The 23997-nt window shown below is 37.5% G+C and overlaps 1 protein-coding gene across 1 annotated transcript; it reads right to left on the bottom strand.

The window, feature by feature from the left end:
* Positions 1-11530: 11530 nt before the first annotated feature.
* Positions 11531-15186, bottom strand: LOC143571147 (uncharacterized). Its single transcript, XM_077056646.1, has 5 exons — positions 14895-15186; positions 13477-14391; positions 12224-12424; positions 11950-12145; positions 11531-11863 (listed from the first exon to the last, which is right to left on the bottom strand). Exons 1-5 carry the CDS (start codon positions 14967-14969, stop codon positions 11676-11678), a joined length of 1575 nt encoding a protein of 524 aa, XP_076912761.1. The 5' UTR covers positions 14970-15186; the 3' UTR covers positions 11531-11675.
* Between the last annotated feature and the right edge of the window lie 8811 nt (positions 15187-23997).

Genomic DNA, 23997 nt, shown 5'->3' with positions numbered 1-23997 from the left:
AACACATTGAGAAATTGCTTAAAGAAAAGCCAATTCAAGTGGACGCCTGAGGCCGAGCAAGCTTTCAATGAGATAAAAGAATGTCTGATAAATCTGCCTGCGCTCACAGCTCCACTTCCTGGTGAAACTTTAACGTTGTACCTGTCAGCAGGAGAGCGCGCCATTGGCGCAGTATTACTGGTGGATCGCAAAGGAATCCAAACACCAATTTATTATGTAAGTCGGGTGCTGACAGATCCTGAGACGCGCTACACCATCATAGAAAAGTTAGTTTTATCACTAACGCATGCGTCGCGCAAGCTTCACAGATATTTTAATGGTCATCCTATTGAAGTCCTGACTGGTTACAACATCCAGCAAGTCTTGCGGCGTCCCGCGCTCTCAGGAAGGCTGACACAATGGGCGCTGGAATTAGGAGAGTACACGATCGCCTATAAGCCTCGTCCAGCAATCAAGGGACAAGTCTTAGCTGATTTCATCTCAGAAATCCCTGAAGGAAAAGTTGAAGAGGCTCAGCGCGAATTAGACCCTCCGCAAGCCAATAATGAAGAAAACGTTTGGAGATTATTCACTGACGGAGCTTCAAACAACGAAGGGTCCGGCGCAGGCCTCAAGCTGGTGGATCCAGAAAATCATGAGTATACTTACGCAATCAGGTTGGATTTCAAGAGCACCAACAATGAAGCTGAGTATGAAGCCCTGCTGGCTGGTTTGCGCATCGCGCACAAGTTCGGAGTCAAAAAGCTAGAGGCTCATGTAGATTCATACCTGGTAGCAGCGCAAGTCAATGGCCTTTATGATGCCAAGGAGAACACCATGCCTCTGTATCTAGAGCAGGCGAAAAAACTCATCGAACAATTTGAATCTTTCAGAATCATACACATTCCGTGCAGTGAAAATAAGTCTGCCGACGCGCTAAGCAAGATGGCATCAACCAGCTTCGATCACTTTGGCAAAGATGTCAGGGTGGAAGTAATGAGCAACCCGTCGGTGGGAGCGAAGTCTGTCCTTGTAATTCATACAACACTTTCATCATGGATAACTCCAATAATGGAATTCTTGAAGGAGGGAAAGGTACCGGACGATCGCGCACAGGCGAGGAAGATAAGACACAAGTCGCAGAACTACGAACTGCTTGATGGTACGTTATATCGACGCTCTTATCTTGGACCGCTCATGAAATGCCTGGATGCTGAGGAAGCAAGCTATGTGATCAGAGAGATACACGAAGGAATCTGTGGAATACATGCTGGCCCGCGCATGGTGGTTGCCAAGGCAATGAACGCTGGTTACAATTGGCCAGGCATGTACTTGGACGCGTTAAAAGAGATCCAAAAATGCAAAGCGTGTCAGAGCTATGCGCCAAACACCATGCGGCCAAAGAACAACTTGATTCCGGTGACCTCTGCATGACCTTTCCACAAGTGGGCAATCGATATTGTGGGTCCCTTACCACAAGCGCTGGGGCGAGTAAAGTTTTTGGTAGTGGCAGTAGACTATTTCACAAAATGGGTTGAAGCCAAGCCACTAGCAAAAATCACAGCCGAGGCAATGAAGCAATTTATTTGGAGCCACATCATATGCCGTTTTGGCCTGCCAATGGGAATTGTGAGCGACAATGGCAAACAATTCACTGACAGGAAGATATCCAGTTGGCTCAAGGAATTGCGCATCAACCAAGTCTTCACTTCAGTATACCACCCTCAAGGGAATGGCCAAGTGGAGCGCGCGAACCAAAGCTTGCTGAATGGGCTGAAGAAAAGGTTGGAGGGAGAATCCCATGCATGGGTCGAGGAGTTACCTAATGTCCTGTGGGCGCACAGGACATTAAACAAAACCAGCAATGGCGAGTCCCCGTTCAGCCTAACCTATGGAACGGAGGCTATGATTCCAGCAGAGATTGGATGCCCATACTATAGAGTGCTCATGATGAGTAAAAAAGACAACGAGCAAGAAAGGAGGTTGGATCTCAACTTACTTGAAGGGTGCAGAGAGGCGGCTATCATCAGTGAAGCCAAATACAAGAAAAAACTAGAAAAATATTACAATCAGCGCGTGAAAGAATGCCACTTCAAGAAGAATGATTTTGTCCTTCGGAACAATGAAGCTAGTCGCGCAATACCCCCGGGAAAGATGTCTCCCAACTGGGAGGGACCTTATCAAGTCTCGGAAGAATTGGGAAAAGGCGCACACTCTTTAAAAGATTTGAATGGAAAGAAGATCCCGCGCACATGGAACGCAGCACAGCTTAGAAAATGTTTCATGTAAAAGTTGTCAAGTTTGTAATCAAGGCCCTTTAAGCCATTATGAATAATGATGCGCGCTATTTCTCTTAATGTGTGTTCTATTACCTTTTGCATACATGTTTCACACTTCCCTTTATTAATTTTGAGCAATATGACAACATTGTATTGACATCAAACTAAAAATAAAACAAAGTAAAACATACATGCGCGAGCTTCAAGCTCAAACGCGTTAACGAGTTTTAACTCTAAAACGTCGGGGCCTTAGCCCAATAATATGAGCCTTAGTTCAAATCACACACAACATCCATCCTACATGCTGCGCAGCTAGACCATAAAAGTACCTAAGCACAACTAAGGCAAAGCACATGCCAAAACATAGTTGTTAAGGTCTCAGGTCGAGGTCGCGCATGGGATTATAATGGATATCAGAGTAACTCATACTGACACGTAAAGGCTAAAAAACTCATTCATAATTCCCTATAATAAATGCGCGATAACGTCACGCAAAGGAGGAATAATGAAGTGCCAAGGCACGTGTCAGCATATTCAGAATATTGCAAAATAACTTGAAATGTGACAACTGTTAAGGATTAAATAAAATAATTTCCTTACAGCCTTGTTCAAGTTTCAATGTGTAAGCATACCTTATATTCAACGAGCACAAACATGCAATATAAAGAGACGAATTGGGAATGCGCAAGATGCGAATAAGGGAAAAACAAAATTTCATTCCAAAATATAGAAGTTTACAAATTTACAAAATGATGAGATAAAAACTACAAACAAAAAAAAAACATGAAAGGCTTTTCAAGTCTCTATATCAACATCAGCCTCTTCATCGTCCTCATCATTACCTCCTCCCTCAGCATCTGGCGCAGCCCGCTCCTCGTCATCTCCAAACTTACCATAATCAAGCTGTTCGTCTTGAATGGAGTCGTCTTCTATCACGATAGTGTCAGGTGTAGGTCCTTTGGCCACGCCAGAGCCGCTAGCAGAGGCAGCATCTCCCGCGCCATCATCGCTGCCACCAGTCCCTTCACATTCGTCAAGTAATTTCTTTAGCGCGCCAAGATCGGGCTGGTCAGCAAGCGCGGCTATCTGCAAGTCACAAGGAAAAGTATGAGTACAAAAGATTAGGTAAATAAGTCAAGGTAAACTCATTAAGGTTAAAATACCTGCTCAAGGATGGGAATTGGAGTATTCAAGTACTTCTCCCCCACCTCGGCCATGTCAGCGCAGACAACGTCGAGCTGATAAGGGTAGTCGGATGGATTCTTCTTCAGCATGCCATATTCATAGCCATCCTTAAACCCTTCAGCTCGACCCACCAAGCGCGACGCAGCATTGCAATCCATCACAAGGGTCTGAAACTCGTCTGAGTATTTCATCGCATAAGCGCAACGAGTCACACCCTGTGAAACTAGCCATTGACGATCCTTCGCGAGGGAAGAAACAGACGTCTCAAGAGCAGGAATCTGAGAGTTTAACAACTCAACAGTTTCCTTGGTTTGTTTTAGCTCTTCTCTGTCAGACGCTGCTGCCTCCAAGGCTTCATTCTTTTCTGCTCGCGCAGCATCGAGCTCTTCTCTGTCAGACGCTGCTGCCGCCAAGGCTTCATTCTTTTCTGCTCGCGCAGCATCGAGCTCTTTCTTCAGGCGCGCAACCTCACTCTCTAATAAAGATTTGTCAGTGTTAGCCTGCGCAAGAGTTTGATCACGCGCCTCTGCCTCCAACTCCAAGTCACGCGCTCGACGCGCGTACCTGGCCGCATCCGCTTCTGCCGCTTGCAGCTTCTCCCGCGCAGCCTGCAGCTCATTCCCGCGCTTCACAAAGGCAGCGTTGGCACTTGCTCGGTTCTCGCTAAGTTCTGCTTGGAGTTTCTCAGCTCTCTCTCGAGCGTCAGAAAGATTCCAAGCAGAAATCTTAGCCTCTTGCTTGGCCTCCACAAGGGCATCACGCACTTTTATATAATCATTGCGAAGCTCTTGGGAGGCAGCAAAGAACGCAGACCCAGCAAAAAGGTGGTCGTTGAGCAAGTCCACGCGAGCGCGGTCCTCCTGAAACCTCCTTTCAGCAGGAGGAACAGAGTGAGCCCAGAAGTCTTCACACACGCCCATGGATTGAAATGAGCTATCTTCAGTAATATTCCAGCTCGGGCGGTATATGCGATCGGCTTCCTGCAAACACAAAGCAACTCAAAAGAAACGTTTTAGTTATCTAGACACTAATTTGGAAGTCCGCACAGCGGAGAAAAACAAACTTATACCTGCGGAGAACCGGCAGAAAGGTCAGCGCCAGCTGGTGAGCTCCTGCTTGCCCCACGAGAAGAAGGCTGCGCCACGAAATCTCGTGGCGCTATAGGGCTTGCGCGGCCACCATCGGAATCTTCAAAATTGACCTCCTCATCATCCTCTGTAACAGGTCTTTTCTCCTGCGACTTGGAAAAATCAAAAACAGTCTCACGAGGAGGGCTGCGTGCAGGAGGAGGTGAGGGAGGTCTTGACGCCGTTAGATCAGCGCGTAAAATAGTCTCCTGCTCCCTAGTGATCCCAATGAGAGGAGATTCAGTGCTTGTTAAAGCAGGAGCAGAACTAACAGCGCCGGCGCCAACAGCGCCGGCGCCAGCAGTGCCACCAGCAGCTTGTGTGCCAGCTATAATTCCTATGAAAAACCAACAAGGAGAAATGATTCATAACTTGAACTAAAGGAAAAAATCAGAAAATCAAAGCGCAATAAATACCTTGGCGCACCGCCGTCCGCGAATTGAGCATCGCCATGAAGTCCATTTTCCCCCTTTTCGAGGGTAAAGCAGGGGACTTCAAAGCAACCTTCGGCGCAGCCTCGGTACCTTGCCGATCCTGAGATTGAGCCACCAAAGTCGCCGGCTCTACAAACATTTGAGTGAACAAAGCTTCATTAATAACTCTATCGGAGTCACGCTCATAAAACCACAAAATATAAACAAAGTATACCTGTTGGAGAAGATGAAACAGCAGGCGCAGCACCGCTTCCCTTGTCCGCCGCGTGAAGAGATGAGGTGGCAGCACCATACCTCGTGTGGACGGGAGGATTGCCCACACCTCGAGGCAAAGAAGACGAGGAAAACTTGGAGGTAAATCCCTTGGTTTTCTCAAGTCCCTTCGCTTGGGTAGGAGGAGGATTCTGGGCAACAGGGGCATCATTTTTCTTCTGTTTTTTACTGGCCCCTGCGCCAGTTTTGCCTTTAGCTTTGCGCTTGAGTTGTGGCGCCTCAGCTTCTTCCTCCTCCACCTCCTCTTCCGCAAGCTCCAACTCATAATTCTCGAGCGCATCTACAATACGTGCAACAGAAATGTTAACCAAATTTGGTATTCTAAAAGCCTAAGCATAAGTACAAAGGCTTACCAGGCGCATCGCTGTCAAAGCAAAATTCTAAATCGACAGGGATGAACATATCATCGAAGCGATCGGGGAAAGCAACTTCCCCAGCGCTCAGCGCGACAGAGCCACCCTCCATATGCTCGTCATAGGCGGCGTGGACGTATTCCTTGCTTACTGCATAATACAAGACAAATGATATCAGCAAAACGAATTATATTCGCTCAGATATAATGCAATGAGCAAATAACTCACCTAAGCCATCAACATGGATGACAGGCTCAGTCGCGCTGTCGGTCCACCTCTTGCTCATACCAACCCCCACCAGCGCCTCCTCGCAAATATTCTTGGCGGGGGATGGTTCAGCAGATAACTTGTTAACCCATGTGCCCGTTGGGTTCTTAAGAACATTCTCATCCGCGGGCGCAGAAGTGATCGCGCGCATGGTCATGCGGATGGGAATCACACCAGCCTTAATATAAAAAAAATTTTCAGACCAGTCATGAAGGCTTTTGAAGGAAACAGTGCAGCACTTAACCTTCTGATTGCGCGGTGTGAATGAGAACCAAGAATCTTGGATTTTTGGCTTGTAAAAATATGGAAAGCGCGGAGGGGTGGGCTCCTCGCGCTGAGCTTTGCACATGAACTCAAAATGAGTCATGCGAACTAGTCCACAAGGATGGACTTGGGATATGTGAATCCCATAAAACTGAAGGAGCGCACCTATAAACCTTGTCATCGGAAGACGAAGGTTACAGTGAGTGAAAAAGTGAGAGTATAAAGAGATATAGCCGGTGGGCGGATCTGCCGCCGTTTGCCCGGTCGCCGGGAGCAGACAGCTATACTCAGGGAGAAAACCCTGAGAGGCGACGAGATTGTCGAAGTCAGACTGTTTCAATTTGCAGGGAATCTCATCCCATCTCTTCACTGTTTTGTTCTTCCCCACCTCCTCCGACGAGGCCTCGGCAGCCCGTTTACCCTTGCCGGTCTTCTTCAAAGTGGACATAACCAACGCTTTACACGGCGTTTGCTGGGGGAAATTGTGGTGTCTGGGTTATCAGACATACAATTGTGAATCAAACAGTATGGTTACTTTAAGCACGGAAATCTGGAAGCAAAGGATAAAGGCTCTTAATCGGAATGAAAATTGAAGAAGAAAGAGCTCTGAAAATAACAATGAAGATGAAGAAAAAACCACTCAAAAGGCTTGCTTTTATAGGCCCATGAGAGAGAAAGAAACAGATAACAGAGTTACGCTCACGCGCCCCCACTCGCAGGTGCAGGCCAACATGAGCGCGACACGTGTTCCTGACACTGTATGAGGAGACATGAAAGGCCACTGTAGCACCTCGAGCACACGAAAAGTCTGACATATAACGTCTCCATCTCTGACGCATGTCAGCACCAACCAACCACGTACATGGACGATTCATTTCAACCAAAAGGATAGAATTTCGCGCAACGCACTTGTGAGAAATGAAAAAGAAGATAAACCCTATTAAAAAAGCAAACCATTAAGTCTAATATCTATCTTACCTCGCTCGTGCGAGACAAGACACACATTAGACTGGGGGGCTTGAAGAGGTATGCACCCGCCTTAACATCGAGCGGGGCGGGTCAACCCACAAGATATAGACAAGAGGCTTGAAATCAGGATGTCATGAGGACGCAAAGCCAAAACCTATGCGCGTGGCGCATATCACATATGCTCACGCATCACATATCCTCACGCATATCGCATATGCTCACGCATCACATATGCTCACGCATCGCATATGCTCACTCATCATATACGCTCACGCATATCACATCTGCGCGTGGCGCATCTGCGCGTGGTGCATCTGCGCGTGGCGCATCTCACATATGCTCACGCATATTACATATGCTTGCGCATATCACATGCTCGCGCATATCACATCTGCGCATGAAACATCTGCGCGTGAGAATAAAGAGAAGACCTCGCGCATCCCCAGGATAGGCACATATCACACATGCACACAATCAACCACGTCCTTATCCAAATCAGGATAAGGACAACCATGATTGTGCTCATCAGACAACCTTCCAGAAGGTATCCTTTAAGGAATAAAGAATATGCTGATGTTGACAGCTGCCAATGAAGGGTGGACAACTCAGCAAAGCCCATGTGCTACCACGTGATTACACATGGGTCAGGTGAAATACATTGGTCAGAGAATAATCAATGAAAAAGCACCAGGTGTCCTAAGGACACGTGGCGCGAAGCAGTAGGAGGAGGCCAAAAAGGCCCTAATTGGGTCTGAGCCCAATCATTGGAAACCCTAATACTATAAATATCACACCACCTCCACAGTGGGAGGTAAGCAAGAAAATACATTCTAAGTCCTTACTCACTTTCAGATTATTATCTTCTCCTACAATATTTTATTCTCACACCGGAGGGTTACCCCAAAGAGGACCCCTCTGTCCCTTTCTGAGGGGTAAGTTCACGGTGCTGCTCGTTTTGTAGGTGGAAGAACTCATATTCCGGGAAAACCATCGGTGATATAGCACACTCATACCCGAGGAAAGTTGATCGTATACTAGTAAGTCGATCCACGTTTCTTCAATATATAAAACCATAATATTTGATAGTCATTTACCTGGGCTATTTAGATCAGCCACACAGAAGTCCTGAAGAGGACTCGGGTCAGAAGCAAAAGCAATCAAACAAGTTGCCAGCAATATACTGAATATTAGAAAACGAGACATCATTGTGCGAAATATACTTGTTTGCTCAAGAAATCTATGAACAAAGAATGTAACTTGGTAAGGTTTATATAGTGAAAATTAGCATGGGATAAACGTAAAGCAACATGCCATGAATTAGTGTAAGTATGTGTGAAAAATTAAAACTACGTACGAAGACGTGTTAAAATGTGTATATATAATAAAATGAATACAAAATGTTTCTCAAGTACGCAATATTTTCAAACTTGTTGTCATTAACGTAAAAGTGTGTTGGTCTGCATATCATTGAACAGTTTAAGCTCCATATTTAGAGTGTTTAATGCAGATTGAACTTGTCAAATTTGGTATGGCTATAAAACTGAGTGCTATAGTTATACACATCATATTAAATTAAACCGACTTCTCTCTAATCTTGCTTTCTTACTCAAAAGACAAGTTAATTTGGTAATCTTTGACATTGCTTTTGTTCTTGTTGTTCTACTCTTGGAAACAAAGATGTTTTCATCCAAATCTGTATAATTAATTGAAATTACTTAACCACACTCTTCTTTTCTTTTGTTCTATTTTTATCTATGTTGGTTTATCATCAACTCTTTATACTAACATTACACGGCTAATTAATGTACGAAGTATTTACAAGCCAAATTGTGTGCGATGACAAATAAGCATACACGGACTGATTTAATATTGTTATGATAGCTAAAAGAAAACGATATCTTGTTGTAAAACTTCGTGACGCTTTTTTGTGGCGAATAAAAAAGTATAAGGAATGTTTGTGTCATTTTTATATTATTGGAAGTCGAAGGACTACTTTTGTAATAGTTTTATTCTCAGGGACAGGTGACGTTGTAATTGTACAGTAACGATCCTAATTAACCTAATAACAAATTAACTATTGATATGTGAAATAGTAATCAAAGGGCCAAGAGTGTTACCCTCTTCAACCTATTTGAGGTATACATGTGAAATTTGAAAGACCACTTGAATCATCCGAGTAATTAACTTTGTAAATTTTTATTCATAATTTCAAAGATATATTCTTTAATATATAGTATAATTACTATCTATGTGTAAAGATATACTAAGTCTAGGACACGTAGTCAGGTTCGTTGTTCTAAGTTGTAGTAATCTAACTGGCCCAGACAACTCATTTGGACCAATCACAAGTTAAGACTAATTAGGCTTTATTCCATTGGGCCTCAACAACATACCTAGGATAGGAATTTACTAACGGCGATTTAATGTATTGTTACTAGTTACCATAATAAACACGTAGGCATGCTTGATTGCTTGCACATATAAACACCTTGGTACACATGTACTATTATGAAAGCAATTAATCATATGTAAACTATATCATTTAGTTGGTTTAAAAATGTTATAACTTGGTTGGATTTTGGGGGTGTTATAGAAGAAATAAAGGCCTTTAAGGTGACATAGTGAAAACTGATAGGCCTAAAGGTTGCATCCATTGACATTGATGAGTAAAGAGCTGTGGAGAGTATATACTTTTGATTGGGTAAATAAATTAAATTTTATTGTTGAAAGACTAAAGCTCGATTTTGTTACTGTGGCTGTTGAAATTTAAAAGATGAGAACATCTATAGTTTTTTTTTTAAGTTTTTTTTATGTAAAGATCATTGTATTTATATTATGTGTTTTTTTTTTTCTAATTTCTAATGACGATGTATTTTATATTATTGTATCGTATTTTTGTTATGTGATTAATTGGTGCAATGTGCGTTTTCGATCAAGGGAGTCGAGATGGAGATGTGAATCGCCCGTGGAGTATAGTGCTTTTGAGGTAAATACTAACTATCGAGATACTCAAGGGAGAAATGAAAGTAATTGAGGGAAATGAAAATGAGTGTGCACATATTAAATATTTTTATAAAATTTGGTTGGCAAAACCATCAGGAATCAATTGGCCTTGGTATTTACCAGCCATACGATTAAATCATCAAACTTCTTAGTAAGCTAACTTCAATGCTAATGTGACTACTAATTTCTTAACAAATAAACTTATAATTTTTTATATCGTTAGCCTTTTAAAATTGTTCCATCATTCACCAAAAGTAAAACATGTTTTCCTTACAAAATAAACACAAAAAAGAAATTATCCGACCTGCCGGATTCGAACCAGCGACCTTAGGATTACAATGGTACATTACTACAGTCCTCTGCTCTACCAAATGAGCTAAGGTCCGAAGTTGTTTTATAATTCGCTTTTCTTAATAAAGAAAGTATATAATTCTCAAATAAACAGCAATTTATGAGTTCAACCACGGACAAGCCTTAGTTAAAAGAGATTATGTTGAGGGACTATAATCATTTTACTAACTGTTGCTACCAATACAACTTGTTCACACAGACACACTCGATGTCTCGATTCCTTCTATCAGAGTAGTTTCCTATTATACTGTTTTGAAGGTTATCATAGCCTAACTTGCAATTTTCCTAATCCTATCGATTAATATCTGCAAGGTCTTGAGTGCTTTCTGATCAAGTGTTTTTATAGTTAAAAAAGAAATCATGTTTGTTTATTGGATTGTTGATGCTTATGGTATACGAAACACGTGGTTCTATATCAACGATCCCAACCTCATCTTACCACCCAAGCCTCTATGGTTCATGTACCCATGTGGTTCTGCATCAACGATCCCAACCTCGTCTTACCACCCAAGCCTCTATGGTTCATGTACGTACCCACAGCCCATCATCACCTTCAATCGCAAGCCCAACCCCATCCCGCATCCTAATTCACTTGTGTAACGTCATTGTTGTTGGGATGTTTATTGATTCGGTACAGTTTATTCAAAACCAAATTCAACAAGGCCCGTGCATATGAACGGATGCTGTGCATCTAATCGTATTCCTAGTCTCGTTTGGCAATTAATGCCTTCGGACATGTATGCAAATCAACATCTAGTAAGGATCCAATGTTTGCTTTAGTAGAAACACGTTCACGGCTCGGTTTTGACCGGTTTTTATCAAAATTTGAACCCAAACCATTAATATGAATTAAACAAAAGACACCCAAACACACAGGTTGATATAGCCACCATATTCGGTTCAGCGGTTGGAAACGGTTATTAAATCGATTTTCATAATCATCAGGTCGTATTGAACTTTTAAAAAAGTAAAATGAGTCATGCATATCTGCATATTCCAAAATAAGAAACTAAAAATAAAATAATAAATGCCATCTGTTCAATATGTCACGGTGAATCAAACCATTAAATCCGAGTTTAATAAACGCAAACCACCATCATCATCAACCAGCAATCAAATCACCATATTCACATATCAATCATATTTGCAAAGTCTATATACAACGGTCACATATCTGAAACAATGAATAGTTCAATACCTCTCAACTTTCATGTACAATCCTGAGAGCGCATCATAAAGAATCGCAGCAGCCGGAGGCCGAGGCAACGAACCAAGAAGTATATCCGGCGTTTTAATGCTCGGGTTACCATAAAACCTACAATTTTCTTTCACACGCGTTGTCACCATACTTCCTTCAAGTGAACAACCAACAAAAGCACCTACAAAACAACCAAAACATCAACTCAACATTCATTTTCCCAAAAGCTGACGTGGCACTATGTATTTGTCCACGTCATCAACTTACCTTTACTACAACTGTATGTGTAACAAGCAGCATATCCACCATCACCAGCTCTAAAGTCAGCACCCGCAGCACGTCCAATAACACCAGCAGCAGCACTGGCTCCAGCTCCTAATGATAAATGTGCGTTTCCACCAAATGTTTTAACCGCATCAGTGTTTCTGAGCACGACTATGAAATCGGTTACCTCACCTCCAACCTGTTTATAAACAGATGCTGAGTTGGCATTTTGGTGTGCTGAGGTGGATAATGAAGGAAAATATGAAGGTCAACTTACCTGAGCTCCCCAGCCCATACCGAAGGAAGAAATGGCAGATGGTGGGGACCACGAGCCGTCTTCTCTACGCGCAACAACCAACCCCGTACCAATATTGTAGGTTACCATCATGCCGACTCTTGCAACGGTAAGAATTGCAAGACCTTTTGCTTGTTTCAAAACAGAATCTGGTATTGACTTTTCAGGAGTCAAAGATCCAACCTGAAAAAAAACAAAAGATATAGAAAGCCTTGAAATTGATTTGTAGAACTAAGCCAAGACATGTTACAATAAACACACTGTTTTCACGACCGGGCCAGACCCACTGATAACCGAAAAAACCAGAAAACCAAACCGTATCATAACCAGGAAAAAAATGAATCAAGTTTTACAGTATACTTTGTTTGGTTTTTGGTTCCACAATTCTTGCTTATTCAGATAACCGAACCAAAATTGAATCAAATAAACCAAATAATAACCGGTTAAATTGGATAACCGAACATAATAAATCGGTTAAACTTGGTTTGGTTTTTGGTTTGGCCAAAAAAATAAAAACCAAATAAAACGATATCCGAACCGATCAACACCCCTAGACGGTCGGATGGGCGGTCGAACCAAATTTCAAAAGGTTTTGTACCATTTTTTGTTCCCCTTTTAAAATCTCATTTTAAGAATCATTTTGTTACTCGAGCCTTCAGATTTTGTTTATTTAAGTCTTAATATTATATTAAAATCGTAGATTCACGCCAAAAAAGAAAACAGAAAGTATATATATATGTATATATATAATGTTGAGAAACACGACAGGAAGCTTACACAAAATCCACAGGTTTGGGTTTGGTATAAATGGGTTTAAGTATATCAAGCCCGTTTAGCACTTTAGCTAAATAGTTTGTGTTTTGGTCAACCCAACAGGTTTGCAGATTGGCCCGTTTACTCCATTCGGTTTTTATTTTAGTTTATTTAAAATGTATTTTATGTAAAATTGGTGAGTTCTTTTATGCCAAAATTCAAAACTAAAATGGAAGTTGACATAACTAAATTTGGGTTCAGGTTCTTGTCAAATTTTTCAGGTTCACTGGTTGGAATGACTGGACCGGATTTAAACAACCGGATAACGTCATAAATGACATAAAATTATATATCAAATTTTTATATCATTTATGACGACATTCGATTCTTTAAAATAACTCCAACCGTTCTGACCATTGAACCAGTAAAACAACCAGTTCGCTATCCGAATTGTTTAAGAAAACACTGAATCCACACACTACCTTAAAGTAACCCCGGATGGTGTTTGCAGCCTTATAAATCTCATATTCCATAGTTTGTCCCCACGGGAAATTAAGCCATGACCTCAACGTACTAAGGTCAGTCAAGTCCTGTGTCGGTACTTGTGCTGCACGGCTAACCCGGTCCATCAAGTACGGTTGCACCACCTCAAGCCGAACACAACACACATCGCAAACCCGTTGCGGGTCCCCTTTAAGAAACTTAGCGGGCAATAAACTCCTTCCTTTAGAACACTCGTTGCAAAAGATTCCACCACAAAACCGACAATGATGTCGGGAACACATTATAGGATGAAACCGCACGTTACAGAGCATACAATAAGATGCAACACTATCGGCCAACCATTTTGGTGGCTCAGCTTCTAGAAGCTCCTTGATGATGTCGGCATTAACTTCTGTAAGATTATGAGTTACTTCTTTCCATGTATGTTCAAGAAGCTGGTCAGATAACCATGAAATCTGATACGCGTATGAATCACCGGATGTTATGGACCGCATCTTTCCTTGTGCTGCAAGTAACATATCAAGAACAACATCCCACATTGTGAAATCTTTGTCTTCACCAGCAAACTGGTCCCATTCGATATCAGTATCTTTTAACAGGTTTGTATTTGAACGGAGGCCTCGGTTCCATTCTGCGCGTTGACTTTCTGACATCGGTGGGACGGAGACAGGAATCCAAACGCCAGTATCTTCGGTTAGGGGCGGTTCGTAATAGAAAAATTGAGTTTCTTTTTCATGGTCAGAATCCAAATCTTTATGACTATCATCAGTTTCAACAGTGCTTCTAATCATTGCATCTGTTTTCTCAACATCGCGTACCGATTCCTTTTGGTTAAGATCTTGAATTTCACTTACATCACTGATGTTGCTATTTTCATCAATAACTTTAGAAACCTGATTATTTACATTCTTTTAGTTTGAATATTAGCAACTAGTACATCAAAACCAATCACAACAAAACCCTATAATCACACATTTTCAAAGTCTCATGTATCAATATTTATAAAAAAAAGCACTTGCCAAAAATTTGCTTATAATCACACACCTTCAAGTCTCGGTTATCACTATTGATCAAGATTTGCCTATGTTAAAACCCATTTCAAATCACTGCCCATCAAATTTTGCCTAAATATGGCTGGCTATAATCACACGAATTCAAGTTTCATTTTTGAAAATTTGCCTGAAATCACACAATTTCAGGTCTCAATTATCACAGTGAATTCAAAAATGACCTCCTAATATTTGTCTATAATCAGACAACTCAAGTCTCGATTATCACTATAAATCAAATGAACCTTAAACAACTTGCCTATAATCACAAGACCATAATTGAAGTTTAAAAGTTGTGATTTCAACCAATACATACAAAATCAGTATACAGTGAATAAAAAAATAACCTTTGGAGTAGAGAATTTAGATTCGTAATCGTCGAGATGAATCATAGGGTACCGTACAACACTAGCGTCTTCCATCGGATAGGTTTACGGGACGATTGGATCAAATCATCTGGTTGATTGCATAAAGAAAGCTTCGATCAGAAAGAAGATTGATGAAGATTAGGGTTAGGGTTTGGGTTTGGGTTTACGATCTTGCGTGACGAAACACGAAACCTACTCATTCAGACGATGATCATCATGATTGATAAGACCTATAGTTTATCTTTTCATGGAAGAATCATATTATTATTATTATTATTATTATTATTTGTAAATAATATTTATGCGTCACCATGTATCCAACCGGTTTCGTTTATACTATACACGTTTTATACGTATTAGTTGGGTGATCGCGCGATGTACAACCAGTTGGGTTAAGTGGCACTCGATGCATATTTATTGGTCCTGGTACATGTAAAAATGTAATTTGTGCAAAATGTTTGTTTTTTCGGTGTAATATTTAAAAAAAAATATTAATGTATGAAAAGGTTATGACTGTTAAAAAATCGTATGGGTGATTGGTTTAGAAAGAGGGGTAAATGTGTAAGAATTTAGTAAGTTGACATAAATTGATTAAAGTTGAAGGACCATTATTTTAAGTATATATTGCCTTAAGTAAAATTAACGTGCCTTAAGTACAATTATTCTGATTGGTACTACCAATGCATCGGTAATCATGTATTGTCACTTCAATTATACAGTATCCACAAACTACATGATTACTGAAAACACCTACCCATATGTATAATAAATTAATTATTAATTCATTTTAATTCTTCAACATTTGCTATGGAATCAATTTTATGTGGCAAAACTTTGTCATTAAATGAAGCCATGCATCATACCCACAAGTTGTAACACTCTGAAATCTTAATTAAGACAGCGGAAGACTTTAACTTAAGTCATTCGGGTTGTGACAGATGTCGATAACCAATAATAATAGTTAAAGAATATTTAATAATAAAAGTTTGACTTTTATTTAATAAAATATTCATTACATTATCAGAGTTATACACGTGCCATCGCACGGTTTAATAAATTCTCATATTCCTACATTATTCAAACACATAACCCACGTTCTCTTTTCCTTGTCCCAACGAAGCCATCACTTACCTGAAAAACATATTAAAAATAAATGTCAACACGAATGTTGGTGAGTTCTCTTTATTGAAAATAATATATATATATATATATATAAAGGATCCAATACAATAATCCCTAATCGTACATTACGTACGCGACCCGTATCCCCGTCGATTTCAAAGAACACGCAGTGGCAATACTGTAACTTTCATCAAATCTGATTCTCTGCTCCCATCGATTACGTCCACCTTCACCATGACCGTTCAACAATCCATTACCATCCAACGATTCTGTCCACCGTCCACCTTCCAACGATTCCGTCCACCGTACACCATCTTCCTCCGTCACGACTTGATCACATTCAGTTGAAAAAATTGACCAATTGAAATTGAAATTGTTGAACTAATTGATCAATTAAACTTTGAAATTGGTCCAATTAATCATCAATTTGAAGTTTCAATTGATCAATTTTGAGTTTTGAGTGATGGGTTTTAACTGAACGTTTAAAGTTTTAAGCGTCATTTGCAGAAACCCAGTTGCAGACGTTCCATATTTTGTTCATATGATCGAATCGATGATCAAATTAACGATCGATTGACGATTGCTTGATGATTACGAGATTACATGAAGTGATTTCAATGGTCAATTTCATGTTACAGGTGTTTAATTTTTGTTAGTTTTAGAAGTTCTTAACACCCAGAACTTCTTAGAATTTCTAAACTTTATCAGAACTTCTAAACTTTTTTGAACACCCAGAACTTCTTAGAACTTCTAGACTTAATCAGAACTTCTAAACATTTTTGAACACCCAGAACTTCTAAACTTTATCAGAACTTCTAAACTTTTTTGAACACCCAAAACTTCTTAGAACTTCTAAATTTTATGAGAACTTCTAAACTTTTTTAAAACCCTGAACTTCTTAGAACGTATTAGAATGTTTAAATATGTTCATTTTTTTAACACCCAGAACATCTTTGAATGTATTAGAACGTTTAAAGATGTTCTTTTTTGGTCCGAACGTTTAAAGGTCTTCAGTTTTGTTTCAGAACGTTTAAACATAATATTTTGAACCCTAATCAGAGCTCGACTGAGTGCATTATTTCTGCAATTTCATAATCGATTGATGAATCTAAATACTTCTACACATCAATTCGATTGATTAAATCATCATTTTTTGATCAATTTTGAAGATTTCTTGATGTTCAACGCCGTTCAATTTGATTTGGTTTTTGACTTTAGAGATTTCATAAGCTGTGATTAGAGTTTAGAAATTGGATTAGAATGAGCGACGAGTTCCGAATTTGGATCAGAGTCGATTTGTAATCGACGAGTTTTGATCGCGAACTATTGTTATGTTATTTACGAAATTGCCACAGCGTGTTTTTTAATCTAACGCTCTGGAAGGTCGCGTACGTAATGTATGATAAGCCATTATTATACGTTAACCCACCCATATATATATATATATATATATATATATATATATATATATATATATATATAGAGAGAGAGAGAGAGAGAGAGAGAGAGAATGGTTCAAATAAAAAGAAGTTGTTTCCTAAGATTGATAAGAACCAATAGAATTTTGACATTTGACATTTGACATTAAAACCTATGGTGAAAGAGTGATCGTAGGAAACTATGACGGTTTTGGGTCATTTTAAATCTCAACCATTGATTGATATGATCCAATGACTATGATTTATTCTTAGTCTTCATAGGAAACTACTTGTTTTTAGGATAACTTCCCATATATATATATATATATATATATATATATATATATATATATATATATAGTAAGGGGTTAAAATAAAAAGTTGATATTTCCTAAGAAGTGTAGGAAGTAATTGGGAGCCACTGGATTGAATAAAACACACATGGGTAGGATGGTCCATATTGTTTTCATTTCTTTTAGGAATTAATATCATTATTTACTATCTTTCTATTTTCAAGCTTGATTTAAATTGAAATGATTCTTTATGCCATATTAGATACTAGGTTAAATACTCGTGTATACACGGGTCGGATAAACTATATCAACAAAACAATTACACAATGTGAAATACTTATACTAATTTGGTATTAGATAAATGAATATTAATATGTATTACAATGTTGAATAAAATAAAATTTTTATAAAATTAAAAAAAGAAAAAGAAATTTAGATGGTAAATTTTCATTAATCTCTAAAAATTTCTTCATATACAACATTTTTATAGTTACTCGTCATTGAATATTATAAGATTGACTCCATCTCTAGGATTAATTAGGGATGTGCAAGAAAAAAAACGATCCGAAACCAAATTAACCAAAAAACCGAACCAAAACAAAAACTGACGGTTTGGTTTAATTGTTTTTTTTAAAACCGCACTCACGGTTCGATTTTGTGACATTCGTCAAATTCGGGTTTCTATCATTTTTAGCGTTTTATTTTAATAAATTATACGTCGTACCCGTATTGTAAACCCGACCCGGTAATTTTATACATCGTTTAAGTCGATCTTTAAATCTTCCACGTACATAATTCATCAAACCCGTCATGTAGGCGTGTACTAATCGTTGTTTATTTAACATAAAAAATTAGTTTATAAGTTGTAAGGGGTAATCTTTGCAATTTTTTGAACCTATATTAACATTTATTAAGTTTTATACCCCTTTGTAAAACACTTGGAACTTGGAGGGCCATTTTGTAAATATGTATTATACATATAAAAGGAAAAATACCTAACCCTAATATCATTTTCATTATAGCCGCCCCTCTCTTCTTCTCTCTTTTTCGGCCGGCCTCCGCCACCACCTCCGGCCACCAGCTCCGGCTACCACCTGCCAACACTACCTTCGGCCACTATCCTATTTCCCTCGTCTCTCGATCCTCCGATAACCCCCGAAGCCACCCACTCCCCCTTTCCCCTTCAATTTCGTTTTCCGAGTCCCGCAGCTCTCTCTCTGCCTCTCTCTCTCTCACTACTTCTCTTTCTCTCTCGGTTTCACTCTTTCTCTCTCTCTCTCTCTCTCTTTCTCGCATTTCTCTCTCTTTTCTCGTATCTCTCTCTCTCTCTCATCTCCGGTGGATTTCGGCTCGGTTCATTTCCTGTATCGAGCCACGACCCGTGAACATCAAAAAGGTATATAATTTTAGGTTTTTGTGTTATTAGTTTTTATATATCGATTATAAGATTTAAATTTGTTAATAATCGGTTTTATATTTCGTTCATATTCTTTGAAACGAGTTGGATGGGTATTGGATTGTTTTGTATCGGGAAAATGATGAATAACGGGTTCGAGTCTCATCCTAGACCGATTTTGTGTTATCGTTGTTAAAAGTCGTATAATTAGTATAAAACTATTTAAATATATAAAACTCATTATTTATAACAATTATTATTATTATTATTAACTCTTTATAAAAAAATGCATATCATGATTAATTCTAATTATTGGTACTATAAATGTTATATTTATTAATAGATCTTTAATATGGTGAACTCGTTTACAAACCGAATCAAAATTTAGTATGGTATTATTATTACTATTATTAGTATTATTATTAGTATCATTATTCTTATACTTATTAGAGTTGTTAATATTATTATTAAAGATCATATTATTATCATATATTAAAAATCATATTTTTATTATTAATTATTAGCAATAATATTATTATAGTTATTTTGTGAACTCGTTTAGAAAATCGAACCAACATCGAGGGTGGTATCATTATTTACTAAATATTATTTATTATTATTATTATTATTATTATTATTATTATTATTATTATTATTATTATTATCAACAACACTTTAAATTAATACCAAGATTTTTATCCTCTAACTATTATTATTAGTATTATTATTAATAATTATTGTTATAATTATTATACTATATTAGTATTATTAGAAATAGTTATTGTTATTATTATTATCTTATGTATCTACACACATATATATATATATAAATATATAATATCTTTTTTAGAATTATTATTATCATTACTATCATTATCATTAATAATATTATTATAAACTTTATTATCTATTCATTTTCATAAAACCGAACTCTTGATTTAAAACCCGTCTTGTTTCTATTTAATATTGGTTTAGTTATTTAAAAGCCCAGTAAAATAATATTATTTTACTTTAAATTACCAACTAAGTACGAGTCCCTAATCGTTAACAAATTAACCGGTAACCCGATTTATAACCAAACCTTCTCGCCCAATGTTTCAAATGTAGTTTCAACTAAAGTTCAAGTTCATTAATATATTTTATTAATTCAATTTCAATTAGCTTTCAAGTCGGATTCATTCGTTTCGTTCACAAGCTTTCTATATGTCGATCATTTATTATTTCCCGATGCGTCAATCAAGGTGAGTACTTTCATACCCCTTTTTTTTCATCTTTTGTTTTGGGGTGACATTTCATACCTATCAAACTAAATGCTTTAGTTACTTGAATCTTAAACCCACAAACGTTGTATACTTTACTTAAATAATTGCTCGATTTGGTGTTCTATGCTTACATGCTTATTTGCGTATGTGTTTATCGCTTTTGGATGGTGGAACTATAAATCCTAGACCATTTGGCAACCCCTCATGGCAAGGTGTCGTTAACGTAATGCAATTAACGATAACTATTAAATCCTAGACTACTTGGCAACCCCTTGTAGCTAGGTGGTGCTAATGTGTTTAGCAATTGTCAATAAAATCTTAGACTATTTGGCATCCCCTTATAGCTAGGTGTCGCTAACGTAAAACTATTAGCGATATCTATTTTATCCAAGTTTATAGCTTTTATTTATTGTTTTGTATACAAATTTTGTGGCTTTTTATTACTATATACTTATATGCTCAATCTTATGAATTGCTCACCAACCTTTGTATTGACAAACTTTATTTTATGAAATGTTACAGGTTTGACTTTTGTTAACTCGAGGACTTGACGAAAACGTTACCAAGACTATTAGGATATTAGTAAAACGAACAATATAATTGCTACTTGTATTCAAATTGTTTGTGTGGACGGGATGCGTTGTTTATTGATTTGTTGAAATAAAATGAGTTGAATAAATATTATCACTTTAAATAGTGTCTTGTGTATTGTCCAATCACGTTGTACCCCGGCATGTTCCGCCGCCTTTGGTCGGGGTGTGACAGATTGGTATCAGAGCCACAAGACTATAGGATAGGTGGTCAGACGTAACGACCTAGTATAGTGTTTACTTTAGGGTCCTTATACGTGTTGCATATACGTGTTTACCCTACTTGATTGTTCAATGCACTTGTTTATTTATATACTTATTTATTTTATCAAAACATAAATATACACATACACACACTTTCATAGTACTCCAAGGTATCCTTACCTTAAAACGCAAAAACATTAGTTTTTATTGTGTTTTATGGATCACGAGCTTAACTTGGATCCCGTTGTTTCAAATCTCCTTAAAGATTGTCTCATATGAGATGACCACTTTAAGTTGTCGAATGCGAGCGTTTCGGTCTCCTTCCAAATGTTTGGTGTTGAAAACATAAAAGCCTCGGTGGTACGTGGACTAGTGTTTTGACATCCCGTTGTATCTCGATTTATTGCCTTTGTCATTATCGTTATTTGAGTCAAAACATGAAAAAGACGCGGTGGTACGTGCACATGTTTAAACTCCAACATGGTAATTTTGTAAAAGGTTTTTAATGTCGGAATGTCAAGTCATGGTGGTTCATGCACGATTTTTCCGCCTTTAAATCTTAAAACTTTATTTGTACATTTCAATAACTTGGACCATTTTCCCTTTATTTTGTTATAAATCCTTATCACAAGTCTCCATTTATAAATGTAATTTTATATTGTGAATAATTCTTTTATATCTCGATTTTATGTAGTAAAGTTTTACGCCAATTTTCTCATTTTGTTTTGACAACAATTTTATTTATATAAATTTCATCCATTGTGACCTCTTATATAAATATATGTATATATATATATATATATATACATTTTCGAACCATTCACTATGATTTTTAATATGCCATCTATTTTCATTAAGACTATTTATAAACAAAAAATCCTCATTATGTAAATTTCAGCATATTAAAAATATTTCATGACAAATGTTACGTTGAATTTTCAAGTAAATCTTCTATTATATAAACTTTAAATTTTCTTTAAAGTCCCTGTACAAAAAACTTGTATAAAATTTCATTTTTATAACTATTCCGTTTATTTTAGACGATCACTTCAAAATTTTAATTATTTAAACTTCTCATGACATTTTTTTAATTATACTATATTATATAATACACGTGGTAAAAAAAATTTTCACTACCAAAATTTATTTTCATAACAACTTTCATCATACAATCTTTGGTTCATTATAAATTTTCTCAAATAAAAATTTACATCATATGATTTTACGCGTTTTAAAATTCTTATGATAGTTTTGCCTTGATTTTTCAAGAAAGTCATAAACTTATAGTTTGTAATCTTCTTGAAACTCTCATGCAAAACTTCATAGAAATTTTATTTTAAATATCAAAATCGTTTACCTATGATTTCTCGATTTACAATGCCGGTCATTTAACTTACCATGATATTTTTGTTACACGATATTAAATAACGAACTTGGTAAAAAGAAATTTCATTTCGCAACTTCGTTTTCCCAAAGACGACATTCATCATTTAATATTAAAACCTCATAACAAATTTTAACATTCAATTTACGTATTTTAAATTTCCTCATAAGCAATAAATAAATAAAGTTAATTTAATCTTTATAAAAAAAATTTGTATGATTCACACGCTCGGATCTAAAAAAAATAATTATATAATATAATGTATATATTTATATATATTAACTTGCAATTTCAATCATCAAAATTTTAATGGACATTTCAAACATTAATTATAACTTATGATATTTTCAATTTAATGCTTATTATTAGCCAAAATCTCCCTAAACGCAACCACAAGTTTCCAAACACCCGTATCCCATCTCAAACTACCGCCTTAAATCAAACCATCCTTACACTTCAAAAGTTTTCCCGCGCACTCAAATCTTTTCCTCGATATGAACGAAACTTATCCCAAAGTATACCCTCACCTACTCAAACCCCATGCAAAATCCAAGATGTACAACATTAACCCAACAAAAAGCCTTAAATACCGACACCTTTACGCCACGAACACCTATCGAACTCACTATCCAAATACTTCAAAGCCACCGACAAACAAACCCACAAAATACCTTGAACATATAATAACCAAAGCTTACCCAACTATGACTCAAATCATTCGACCCATGTTATGTCAATTCACCAAACCATATTGCCACACTGTTCACATCCAACCATAAAGTTTGATATCCAAATAATAACCCAAACACTCCTTGCCAAATACATGTATAAACCAAATCTCAACCCAAGCTAGTCAAGGTCGACTTACCCAACCCATCAACTTACCCGAACTCAAATAAGCAAACATCATCCTAATAGCCAACCACTACTCACACAAATCATCCAAACCTAACCCTCTCAAAAGACCTAAACTCAACAAACCCCATCGATTCAACTCAAGAAAACTCAACTACCCAAGCCGACCTAAACACCCTCACTTACTATTAAATTTCCAACCCATTCACCGTACGAAGCCTAAGACCCCCCCCTACGCATGCAAGCTTCGTTTTTCCCAAATTTTTTATTTATTTATATATATATACAACTAATGTATTTATAATGGCCTCATGTGTTCACATAATCACTTTTAAATTTTACACTCTAAAAATATGTATATATATATGGTATTGCCATGACAAAGTTTGATTATGAGGATTTGCTTTCAAAGATTATTAAACGGTTATATGTATGATTTCAAGATTTTAAATATTGTCTCCTAAGTTGATAAATCTCTTAATAACTTTATAAATCGAGGTTTCATTTTGAATGTATGAATGCGGAATTTATTTAGTAATAAATTACAACTTTCACCAT

The sequence above is a fragment of the Bidens hawaiensis genome, unplaced genomic scaffold (assembly GCF_021521415.1).
Source record: "Bidens hawaiensis isolate Kalapana, Puna unplaced genomic scaffold, B.hawaiensis_p1.1 tig00025202_1, whole genome shotgun sequence".
NCBI lineage: Eukaryota > Viridiplantae > Streptophyta > Magnoliopsida > Asterales > Asteraceae > Bidens > Bidens hawaiensis.
This window is presented reverse-complemented; position numbering and strand designations above follow the sequence as displayed.